At 33.3% G+C, this 12920-nt stretch overlaps 1 protein-coding gene and 1 long non-coding RNA gene across 2 annotated transcripts; both read right to left on the bottom strand.

The window, feature by feature from the left end:
- Positions 1-343: 343 nt before the first annotated feature.
- Positions 344-2236, bottom strand: LOC133816297 (uncharacterized). Its single transcript, XR_009885139.1, has 3 exons — positions 1249-2236; positions 1125-1167; positions 344-617 (listed from the first exon to the last, which is right to left on the bottom strand). It is a non-coding gene; the product is annotated as an uncharacterized LOC133816297 (long non-coding RNA).
- Positions 2237-7608: 5372 nt separating this feature from the next.
- Positions 7609-9743, bottom strand: LOC133818493 (small ribosomal subunit protein eS7-like). Its single transcript, XM_062251393.1, has 6 exons — positions 9588-9743; positions 8757-8841; positions 8564-8637; positions 8337-8460; positions 8050-8232; positions 7609-7958 (listed from the first exon to the last, which is right to left on the bottom strand). The coding sequence occupies exons 2-6, from the start codon at positions 8829-8831 to the stop codon at positions 7839-7841; spliced, it is 576 nt and encodes a 191-aa protein (XP_062107377.1). The 5' UTR covers positions 8832-8841; positions 9588-9743; the 3' UTR covers positions 7609-7838.
- Positions 9744-12920: the final 3177 nt, after the last annotated feature.

Raw genomic sequence — 12920 nt, 5'->3', positions numbered from 1 at the left:
CTAGTTCATTTGAATTTGACTAAGGTTTTTTATTGAAGAAGTAAAAGCTAACTATATGAAACCTGCTCGAAAAAGGAACGTTGGTCAAGGAAGATCCCAGAAATAGCTCCAACAACCAGAACAATTTGTATTTCACAAAATATTTATATAAGTGTATTTTGAATGTACTCTTTTATTTCATATTCAGTTGTAAAATTCCCACATTATACATGATGGGCCCAGTTTATGCTTGTAAGGCCCATGGCCCACTAGAAACATTGTAAATAAGACCTCTCATTGTAATGCACCGACTAATTCTAGACCTCGGACCATTTAAAACTACTAAACATAACTACTATTTTGGAATACATTCAAGAAATAATAGAACTTTATTAAAAATCCAAAATACAGTGCAGAATACAAAGTATGGTATGGGATCTCATTGTTTAAAAAAAACATAATCGTAAACTTTAATTGTTTAAAAACTAAGTGTGAAAATACAAAAGAACATAAATTAAAAGACTTGAAACAACGTCATCCTCGATCTTCCAGCAGTCCATTCAATCAATCCATCCCCAATACACATGCTAAGCTGCCACGAATCAATCCCGCCTTCCAAGCTCATTTTCCTGCACCATCTAAAATAAAAGGAATGAGCCTAATGCCCAGCAAGGAAAATCTACTAAAAAAAACATATATCATACATCATAAGACTCTATCATAAAACATATACTACAAAAAATATGACGTAAAGACGTATATCATATAGGACTACAATATTAATGGCCATTAACTCATTACCATAGCATGTGATAAAACCATCTAGGTCCTCAGTCTACTAATCGAGGTAGGTTAGATCACAAGGTAGTATATGATAACCCATCTAGGTCCTTAGTCTACTAATCGAGGTAGGTTAGATCACAAGGTAGTATATGATAACCCATCTAGGTCCTCAGTCTACTAATCGAGGTAGGGTAAATCATAACTCTAAACTACGATAATGATAAAAATCTTGGGGTTTGCTATCTAAGCAACTATAAGCCCCAAGTAACTACAAAACATATTCATACATATATACATAGCACATAACATATCATAGCATATAAACATATCATAACATATATAATCTAACCTATTTTCCTTACCAAAAACCAGGATATTGGAGGCAAGAACGGGATTGGAAAACTCCTAAAATCAATAGTAAGAATCATGAGTTTCTAAAGAAATGGAGATGAAAAAGATATCTAAACCATCAAGATAGAAACTTACCTATAACGTCCTGGATAGCCAAGACCGTAACACTGTGTGTTTATAAAAGTGCTAGACTTGCTAATCAAGTCATTTAATTAAGAACGTGTTTCTGAAACTATAATGGAACTAGGGTTAAAATGTTTTGGTCTTAAAAGTCACATTTCTTATAAAGAAACATTTCCTGTTTACACGGGATCCCAAAAATATTAAGATTAAAACCATTTACAAAAGATTCAAGAATTAAATACAGTATTAGCCATATTAAGGCAATCTTTGTCCTGATCCACTCCTCGGCCATGGCGACCGAACAGCTAGCTATGTACATTCAGCCCCGCAGCTCTCCATTTCAGCACTGGTCTAACTTGCCTTTGCCTTTGCCTTTACCTGCACCATGTAGCACCCGTGAGCCAAGGCCCAACAAGAAAACACAACAACAGAGCATAAGCAATCAACAGATAATTCAATATCCCATATTCCATAAACATGTTCTCAACCATTTAAACATTCAGAATAACCAAGTATTCAGCATACCAAACATATCAACTCATATCATACATCAATTCATAAATGATAACTAGGGTTAGTGCCCTAAGGCCGCACCCTCCGTTATCCCACTAACTCTGGCCCGCTTAAACCGAGCTCAGTGAATATTAAGCTGTCCTCGGCTACCAGTGGCCAAGCCGCGCCCTGTGCGCAAATATTGTGTACGGCACCTTAGGCCACTATCACATGTCCCATGGCATAATACCATCATTGACATTATACAGATATCGGGAGCTCTTAGTCCCATCACAAACATATAACCGGGTGCAGTTTTCTTACCTTTGGATTGGCTGGCTTTGTTCACTGTGATCCTCAAGCACGATCCTTCCCGAGCCCTAGTGCGAACCTAGCCACAATCATAGACTAAAGTCATAACCAACCCTCAAGTCCATAACCTAGCCTCAAAACCTATCCCGAGCCCTCGGGAAGTCCTAGTTCCACCAAACAAGGTGTTGGAATCGAACCCCGAACCCTTGGTCAAAAATCCTTGAAAATAACCCTAAAATCCCTTTCTGAACACAGGGTAGAGCTACAGCGCTACAAACAGAACCAAAATTCCCTCAGCAAACTTGGCCTAGCACTACAGCGCCCATAGGCTAGTGCTGTAGCGCTAGTCACAGACTGCCAAACTGCTCAATTTCATCCTGCAATTTCTCCCGAGCCAAACTTAACCAAAACTTCCCCAAACTTTCACCAAACTAAAAATCAAGCTCACTAACATGTCTAACTCATCCTAAGCATCATAACCATAAAAAATTTAACCACATGCAACCCTAATCCCAAAATTCACCATAGCTGCTCCTGGACTTCAGAATTCAGCAAAACACAATCAAAACTTCAAAGTTTAAAGCTTAGAATTTTATACCTTTGATGGAAATTCAATTTCAAGTTAGCCTCTAGCCCTCCTTAGCTTGTTCTTCCTCAATTCCTTGGCTTGAATTCCCCTAAATTTCCCATCAGCTCAGCTTAGACCCCAAAGCATAAACAAGCCAAACCAGAAACTAAAAATTCCAAAGTCTTACCTTAGGTATTAGTGTGTTCCTGCTAATCCCTTGCCAACCCTTCAAGCTTAGCTTAGAATTCTTGTTGCTCAGCCTAACCTAGCTCCCCTCTGAGTTTTTCTCCAAGAAAACACAAGGAAATGATGAAGGAGATCACCAACCGACCCTTAGAAAAACAGCTCTGTTTTCTTCCCTTTCTTTTTCTTTCTTTTCCTTCTTTTCTTTCTTTCCTCAGTCTTCTATATTATTCTACCATTTCCACTAAGTATAAAGCCTCAGCATACTTATCTCTTGCAAACCTAATGACCATAATGCCCTCCCTTTTAATCCTAAATCCTTTAATCCACTTAGGGGCATTTTGGTCATTTAACCCAATTCCCGCTAATTTCCTCGAGTGTCTCTAATATTTCCCACTTACTTCCCGATACCTAATTAATCACCAATTATATTCCTCATTATCAAAATTAACCCCAATATATTCTCTATATTCCCACTTATACCCCCAGGCTCGCCCCGAGCCGGGTATAAATCCCCGCCGTGACTTTTTCGCTAACTCGCTCACTAGGATCGTCTTGACTCACAGATTACAGATGTATCCACATAATAATGTGATCTCGACAGTTATCACATATATACAGTTATGCCTGCAACGGCCAAAATTGCGCTTATGCCCTTCTAACCTATTCAGGGCCTACATGCATACTAATACACATAGTCATGCATCTCAAACATTCAAATAGCCACACAACATGCTTTAAATCATTAAATCACATATATTCCTATTATGCCCTCCCGACACACTAATCAAGGCCCTTAAGCCTCATTAGTAAATTTGGGTCGTTACATTACCAAAGAACCTTAAGTTTCAAGAAACTTAAATACCTAACCAAGAAGCCATAAAATCAAGTTAGCATCTGAAAGAAAATAAATGAACTATGATGGATTAAATCTGAGGTTAAGAATACCTTGAATGGACTAGAACTTTGATCTACACCTCAATACCGAAATAACATTGTATCTTACTTCCCAAGTATTTAGAAAAGCTTACATTGGAAAGCTTTTAAATCCCAAACCCTAGTGTTTTCTCTCTAGAATAAACTTAGCAGCTTGGAGCCTCTGAAGAATGCTTTGAATAATGAATGAAATGGCTGAGTACTAGGTCCTATTTATAGAGTTCAAGGAGTGAAACTAACCACTCGGGAGGCAAACCACTTCTCCATTGCGACCGAAAGATCTCCTCGCAGCAATAGACGAAGTCGGTTGCTTTCCAAAGGATCTCGACTTCCCTTCCACTCAATGGCTTCCCAACTCGAGAAGTCTAAGTCAGAAAAACCCAAAGGCCGCAAAGTATCAGACAAGAGTGAGCGAACCGCACCTCGCTAATTCAAGTCAACCTCATGCCGGCATGGAGCCTGACTTGGGGGCAAATGTTATACCCAAATTTTGGCATTGCCATGTGGCAGGCCATGAAGGTGATTATGTGTCAAAATAAGTGGTAAAGTGGCAAGACCCCGCACTCAGCGTCACCCACCAAGGGAGTGACCCTTGTCATTCCCTAAAAACTTAGGCAAAATGGACTTCATCAACAAAAGTCTACTTCTCCCATTAAGCAAGTCAAGCGACCCCCAGCCACTTAGGCCGTCGCCAATCTCAAGGTTGAAGATGAAGGGCTCCTCGCTAATCCCTCATCACCAACAGCCCTAGCCACTTGTCGGTAGCCCTCGCCGGTCGCCGACGACCTTCGCTGCTCGCTAGTGGACTTCGCAACCTGAGCCTTCTTCAGCACCAGAATGTGCACTCAACCTCCTCGTGCACAGGACATGTTGGATTGACATTTTTGGAGAGACAGAAACCTGGCCTCCATCCGAGTGTCCCTGAAATTAGCCGAATTGGGAAAGAACTTGCTATCGCCAGCTCATCCCATCTTCGCGACTATAAATACTACAAATTGAAATGTAAAAGGGGTTGGTCACTAAGTCAGTAACTGTTCATCTTTAGAGAGCTTCTACTCTCCATTGTTGTAACTGCCTCAAGAACATAATCAAACTCAGTGTAACTATTCTTGTAGGTTCAAAGTTCATCATAAATACTAGTGACTAAAGTGGACGTATATCATCTTTTTGGGGTTGTACCACTATAAATTTGTCTCTTTCATTTATTACTACATTTATTTCTCTTTCTTTGGTTCCTTATTCACGGCAAACATTCCACTTTGGATTATACACACAAAACAACTAAAACTTATAAACTTTTTTATATATGTATTAATAAAAAAAATCCCTATTTTTTTATTCATCCTTTGGATATTTTTTTTTCAAAAGTTTATAATTTTATTTTTAAAAATCAAAATTAAAAATAAAAAAGCTACCAAACGCATCCTAAATTAAAAATCATAGAGCAACAATAAACATAAACTACAAACATATGAATAATAAAAAACAAGATTCATTCACGTTTTTATTTTTGTTATTAACTTGATGATGCCATGATGTTAAAAAAATAATAATTTAGTTCATTTTTTGTTAGTCTTTTAGAATGATATAATAATCATAAAAATATTTTTTTTCTTTCTTAAAATCATATAGTTTAGTGTCGTATTTAAACATTGTTATATATTACTTATTCTATAAATATTTTTCTCATCTATTGCTTGCTTAGCTTTAATATGATAATCTTGATCATTGAATGTTTTCATCTAATGGTATATTATTGACGTAAAAGTTGGTGTACAAAATTATCTCATGCTCTTGATTATAAATATCTTGGCCTCCAACTATTTTGATCTAAAAATAAATCTAGTAACTTTCAGTCTATCCATGAAATCTTCTTCTCTATATTGGCCAAATGGAAGGCCAAAACTTTATCTTAATCTGGTTAAGGCCACCATGATCAAGTTGGTGGGTCTCTTTTTGCCTCTTTGTTCTATGAAATCTAAAATATTTTTCCTCCGACTTTTTTCAGTATTTTTGGCTTGGAATTCTATTAGATTTGAATATGTCCTCCATGGCTAAATTGGAGGTGGCTGATTATCTTACAACATAACTCATTGTGTTGCAACATACTCGAAGCAAAGTAAAGATTTTTTTTTAAATACACAATTTTTTTGTTTTTTTTTTTTTTTATGGTCCCTAATTTTTTTTTTTTAAATATGCACTCAAGTTTTCAAAAATAAGATTTTTAAAGTTTCATAATTATGAAAATACAGTTTTTAAGAAAAACTAAAAAACAACTTGAAAACAATTTACTAGACCAAAATATAACTAAAAATTAAAAAATAACTAAAATAATATATATTTATATATATCATAACAACTAAATATCAACAAAAAAACCCTAAAACCAATGTGAAAACAACACAAAAAAAAGAGAAAAAAAAAACCCGTAAAAATTTCCTTAAAATTGAAGGAAAAAATATGTTTAACCGCAAAAATATAATTTTTTAGCGAAAATTAATATTTTATATAAAAATCTCAAAAAAATAATTCTAATGCTTCTCCTAGGCTGGTCACTCCAAGTTCTAGAAATCGATCCGTAAAGCCCAACCAATTGTCCTCAAGTCTGCATATGTTCTTTGCAAAAGACGGTCTATAAAAATCTGGGAAGACTCTTGGGTTCCATATTTTTCTTGATTACATCCACCCCCTTTAGAGCCCCAAGAGCTAATTTTCTCTATGTTTCAGATTTTATTACTCCCCATGGTGGCCAGAATTTTTCTAAGCTCCAAGAAGTCTTTCATGAGAATGATATGGACCATGTCTTCGAACTTATTGTTCACCGCAGCTCAATAACGATTCTTTATTTTGGACAAGCAACAATGGTATCTTTTCTCAACAAAATCAGTTTAACCTTCTCAAGTTTACGAGTGTGTGCCTTCCTCTCATGACCGAAGATTCTGATCCTTAATTTGGAAATTTTTACCAGTTGTCTCCTCGTTAAATCATATTTGGTTTCCATTTTCCCTGTTGCATATTCTGCATGCCATCTAATCTATTCCATAACCACCCTAATACTCTGGATCACCTTTTTCTCCGTTGTGATTTTGCAAGAGCTATCTAGTTTCGGGTCTTTCCCCAGTTACAAATTCCAGTATTCCAGTACGGTTTACAGTTAATCTACAAAGTTCTAAAAGTCGAGGTTTGATACTATACGTGCCCTTCTCTATGCCTCCATTGCTGATGATAATATTTGGAGGACCGGAAATGAAAGCTTGCCCCAACCACTATCATGCATTAGGCGAATCTGAGTGTAGAGACATCCTGTGTTCCCTTGCGACCAATGTTTCCTCTTTCCTGTTAGTGAAGATGTTGCTACTCTTTTGGTAGTGACCTCAGCGTCACTATAGCAGCCTGGTCTAGTACTTCCAAACCTCTCCATTACTCCTCCCGATCATGATTTACCTTGTGTTTGTTCATGTAGCCACATGCTTTAATCCTTCATGTACCTTGTGTTTCTTTTTTTATGTTGTCACATGCATATGCTCTAACCCTTCCCACAGCTTGTTTTAACTTTTACGCCGATAACATATTTCTGCTTTTCTTTCAAAGTAAATTTATACGATCTTTCTCTCTCCAATGTGAATGTGGTTCGCCCTGATACCATTCCATCTAATACCTAAAAAGTTATTGTCTGCCTTCACTAACATCATGCCAACAAAATAACAATAAGAATTTCGTGACGGTTAGATTCGTACTCATTGTATTGATCCAACTTTTATTCAATTATTAAAATTTATGTTAGGCAATTTCCTAATTTCAAAGACTCTTTAGAATACAAATCATGAAATGTGTACTTTTCCTCCAATTTTTCATGGAGTTAAAACATAAAAGCAACCAACTGATGAATAAATAATTATCTTTATAACAAACTAACAAGATTTATAAGCACATGAAGAAGAAGAAGAAAAGAGAAAAACTTCTCTTGATTGTCTGAATCACAGTGAAATCTCGCAAGTCAAAATTTTCAAGAGTGCCTATTTGGAAAATGAAAATGAAAATGAAAATAAAAACCTCTAAATGAAGTAACAGCATCAGAACCCATCTTTCCAGTAATGACAAGCTTAGCTACTTAAGCCTCTGTAATTGGATATTCGAACACAACATCCTTCCCAGTAAGCTTCCTGTAAACACCTGATAATGTCTCCAGCTTGTACTCGGTATTGTTGCGCTCCTTTGGATCCAGGTAAACCTGTCACACAACATTAAACACACTCTCATCAGGGTGGAATCCTCCAATTATGTGGAAGAACTGATAATGACCAATTTACTTTCTAATTTACCTTAATTATCTTGGAGCCATCAACTCGGTATCTGATCCGCTTGCCTACAATCTCGGCAGGATGAACAACATCCTCCAGAATGGCATCGTGAACAGCTGTAAGTGTGCGGGTGCGAGGACGCTGGGCAGCAGAGCCTTTCTTTGGTGGCCTCACAATCCTTCGGGTTGCAACAATGACAACATCCTGTCAAGTGAGAACAAAGAAAGATTTGTTTCATGACTATCCAAATCATTATATTAAAATAAAAACAAACATTTTACAAACTGGAACAAGGCACAATATGTTACCTTTCCACTGAACTTTTTCTCCAACTCCCTAACAAGACGCAAATGAATCTTGCGGAAAGCCTTCCTCAATCTGTAAGGAACATAGATGACAACAGCCTTGCGGTTTCCAGAGATATCTACTTGGCTGTAAAACATAAGATGCCTCCTTATTAGAAAAAATTCCCAACAAAAATATGAGACAATAGAACCCCAAGAACGTTCATCATGCATAATTGTTCTATACATACATAGCTGCGTTAATGTAGAGATCTTTCAAATCACTTTTCAGTTCCTGGTTGGTATTTTCCAAATCAAACAGGTTCTGCAACATATCAAGATAGATTACTTCAGTATGTTAAACAGCAAAGATGAGACAGAATATATACATCTATATACATGTATTCACGTGTATTAGACAATATAAAGGCAAACAAAAATAACCTGTGCAACTGTCTCCTCAAACTCAGTAGGCTCGGCATCCTTATCCTTGTGGATCTTCTTCTTTGTTGAGTACATTTTCACTGACCTACATAGTGATGATATTTTATAACTGATGAATAGAAACGCGACGCCATACACGTAATATAACACCAACACAGTAGTCTAGAATCAGGATTTTTAAGACATGTTAAAAATTATTCATTTCATTCCATATTATAGAGAATTAACAGCCTTAATATAACAGCTATACTATGTGAAGAGTCTCCATAAAAATAAGGACTTCATACCTCTGAAATTACTAATCCAACATAAAGTATAATAATTTGAAAAAAAAAAAGCATTATACATATATGTAGTTGTGTAATCCCTCCAAAATGCTAGAAAAACCATTATATCATGATGAATAAACAAACCAAACTTATTTAACACAACAATGCCTGAGAACTAAAAAACCAAAAATACCATCATTGACTATCATATTTTCTCCAACACTTACGCAAAGTAAACTTAAGAAACTGTAGACTCTGTAGCCCCTAAAATCCCAAACTAAAGTAGAGTCCTCATATCACCTCCCACCTTTAAAAAAAAAAAAAACACCCAGCACAGAATAGATAGTTCCTCAATCAATTCATACTCTGCTACAAAAATAAATTATGGAATCGCAACAATGAATTCAATTCTAATTATTTATAACATTTTAAAAAGAAAAAAAATCAAACTGTTGGAGGAACATAGTCTAAGAGGTGCCATTATTAGACAGCGAGATTACAAAATTCATGAGTTTGAAGACAAAAGAAAATGAAAGCAACACATTTGGGCTAACTTGCGTACCGTAAAGCTAAACGAGGCGATGGAGGTCCGCGTCCAGAGTATGAAAATCCTTAGCTTCAGGAGACAGAGGAAGGAGCGATTAGGCAGATGTAGGGTTTTATAAGTTGAGACAATACGAAGCCCTAATCTTAACGGTGGAGATTCAATCCAGACGATTTATGAAACTAAATTACACATGTACCCTTAACTTTTTTCAATTGAAGTTTATTATTTTAGCTGAACCAAACTATTGTCATTAGGAACACGCTAGTTTGTCCTAAACCCTTCGCAATTCGCTTTCTTTTTTAATCTTGAAAACTCGTAAATAAGTATTAATGTGTAATATTTTAAAGGTGCCAATATAATTTTAGGGTAATTCTACGGTGCATTCCTCAAAAGGTATGCACCAGTACATACATTTTGGAATTTTCTATGTTACTCGGTTCGTGAAGAGTTTTCGGTGCGATTTTTATTTTATGATTGTGTATATTGTAGTTATTTAGAGCATCCTGCAAATTTTCAAGAAATTCTGAATAATTTATAGCCCCGAAAACTAAGTTCAAACATACTGTTTTCTACGCGTATAAAAAAAATTAATCATGGGTGCAACAACTTGTTTGAACCTAGATTTCGGCACTGTAAATTATTTGAAATTTCCTTAAAATTTGCAGGATACTCTAAATAACTACAATAAACACAATCATAAAAAAAATTACGCCAAAAAATATTTACGAGCCGGGAAACACAAAAAGTCACAAAAGGTATGCACTATAGCAATACTCTATAATTTTATGTGAAAAATACGGAACGCACCTTATTTCTTAAAAATATATATTTATAAGATTGCTTAATTTTATATAGATTATATATTAACTAGAAAACTTAACCGCACTCCGTGCAATTTTTTGTAATTATTAAAAAAATATGTACTTTTAAATATTTTTTGGGAGATTATGGGGTAGTGATTAATTTTCACCATACTCGTACAATATGCTCATTATATGGACACTTGAAAGTATCTTGATCATAATTTTTTTTGTCATGATGGTATTCATTGTTCATTGTATAGCGAACCTCATGTAGGTTTTTGAAAAATTCTTACAAATTAAAGTACCAAAAACAAAGTTCAAAAAGTTTTTTGTACATGTATTTTTATTTATTATTATTAATATACGCTTTGCGTGGTTTTTTTTATAAAAAGTCTAAATTTTGTATAAGAAAATTTATATTTTGTCTAAGACTTAATTTGGCCGATTACCTATTTGAAGCCTTTATTTTTAAAAATTCACGTTTAGATTTTGTCAAGATGTTAAAAATTTGAATTGATAGATTAATTATTTGAACACTGTATTTTTGCTGATTACCCATTTTGACCATTTATTTTTAAAAATGAACATTTGGACCATGTATTTATTTAAATGGTTCAAACTTCTTATAAAAATTAAATTATATATTTATACAATTTTTGTTTTCTGTAAGGGTTTACACAATTTTATAACTTTGTATTTTAGTCGATTACCCTGGAACCTTTTTTTTTAAATTATCTTGTGGACTTCAAGTTTTGTCAAAATGTTAAAATAGGAATAGATATATCAATTATTTGAACACTATATTTTAGTCGATTACTCGTTTTGATTCTTTATTTTTAAAAATTAACCTTCGAATCATATATTTATTCAAAATGTTAAAAATTCTTTATAAAAGTAAATTATATAAATATATATAATTTATGTTTTCTATAAGGGTTCACACTATTTTGAACATTGTATTATAGTCGTTTACCCATTTGGACCCTTTATTTTTTTTAAATTAATTTATGTACCTTGTGTTTTGTCAAAATGTTAAAAATAGGAATATAAAGATAGATTATTTGAACCACGTATAATTTGGTTGATTACCCGTTTGGATATTTTATTGTTAAAAACTAACATTTGGATATTGTGTTTTGTCAAAAAGTAAAAATATAAATGGATAGATTATTATTATTATATAGATATTTTTATTTATTTAATAAAAATGAGAAAATAGATAAAAAAAAATTAATTAATTAAGAGCCTTAAATTATAAAAGTAAAATAAAAAATTAGAAAAAAATGTTGTTTCCTTATATTTATAATTTATTAAATAGTTGTGGTAATTAAATATCTAATCAAATTTAAATTCAAAATATATATTGTTGAAATTAATCAAATTAAAATTAAATTATATATGTTGTTAAGATATATTTTTGTAAAACTATTACATTTAAATTAAAAAATATATAAATAATTTAAATAAACATTTATTATTGTTGTTGTTGTCATCATCGATATAAATTAGAGGTGTCATTTATTTAAGCACATGAATATGTATAACTTGAAAATGATTTATTCGATTTTAATTTTTTTAGAATTATTTATTTATTTTTATTAATATTCTTTTTTATTCATAATGTGTTCTTTGTTTCTAAAACTAATTTTTCGTGCTTCACATCAACCTCTGCATCTTTTATTGTTGCGGGAATGTCGACTAAAATTATAATCTAGAAAACATTTATTTACTATAGTGAAAACAAATCACAAATCCAAACAATACCATTAGTAATATCGTATTGTCACAAGCTTAATAAAATATCAAATAAGAGAAAAATACAATTATTAATATTGATGATTGATGATAATAATCATAATATTTTGTACAACTATTCACTTTTGAATAAAAAATATAATAAGAAAAATAGATATATAGAGAACCGAAAACTATTACGTAATCTGCGTGTCTCAATCAATGAGTTCTCTCTACATTTTTTATGTGCACAAAACTTACTTGAAAATATTTTTTGAAATATTGCAGTGTGAAAATAGTTTGATATTCATGTGTGTGTGGAAATATGCACGATATACATTAAAAGTCATGTACTTGTGTATAATACACAAAAAACTTAAGGAAATGCTTGTACACTTGGATGAATACTCATAGGATATACACAAACCAATAATTTTAGATATACAATATGTATATACACACATATATTCATATATATAGGGGAGAAAATTTGACATTGAAATTAGAATTATTGATTACTATTCTCTTGAGCAATTGAGAACCAGGCCATGAAGCTAAATAAATTTTTAATCAAATTAATATTATGTGTGTATACACTGATGTTGACCTGTGAAATTAGCCAACGGTCCTATGTACAGTATACGATACATTTTGAACGAAATGAATATAATATACGACAAGGTACAAATATCTTAAACAAACACACACAAATTTTATAGTAGTTTAGCCCTGTTCTAATGAACAGTAATAACATAATCCACTTAGTCTATAGTATTGAATCTCTCGATAGACAATTTGCCCAAAGTTTCTC

The sequence above is a fragment of the Humulus lupulus genome, chromosome 2, assembly GCF_963169125.1.
Source record: "Humulus lupulus chromosome 2, drHumLupu1.1, whole genome shotgun sequence".
NCBI classification, from domain to species: domain Eukaryota; kingdom Viridiplantae; phylum Streptophyta; class Magnoliopsida; order Rosales; family Cannabaceae; genus Humulus; species Humulus lupulus.
The sequence above is the reverse complement of the archived record's forward strand: the minus strand, read 5'-3'. Positions and strand labels throughout refer to the sequence as shown.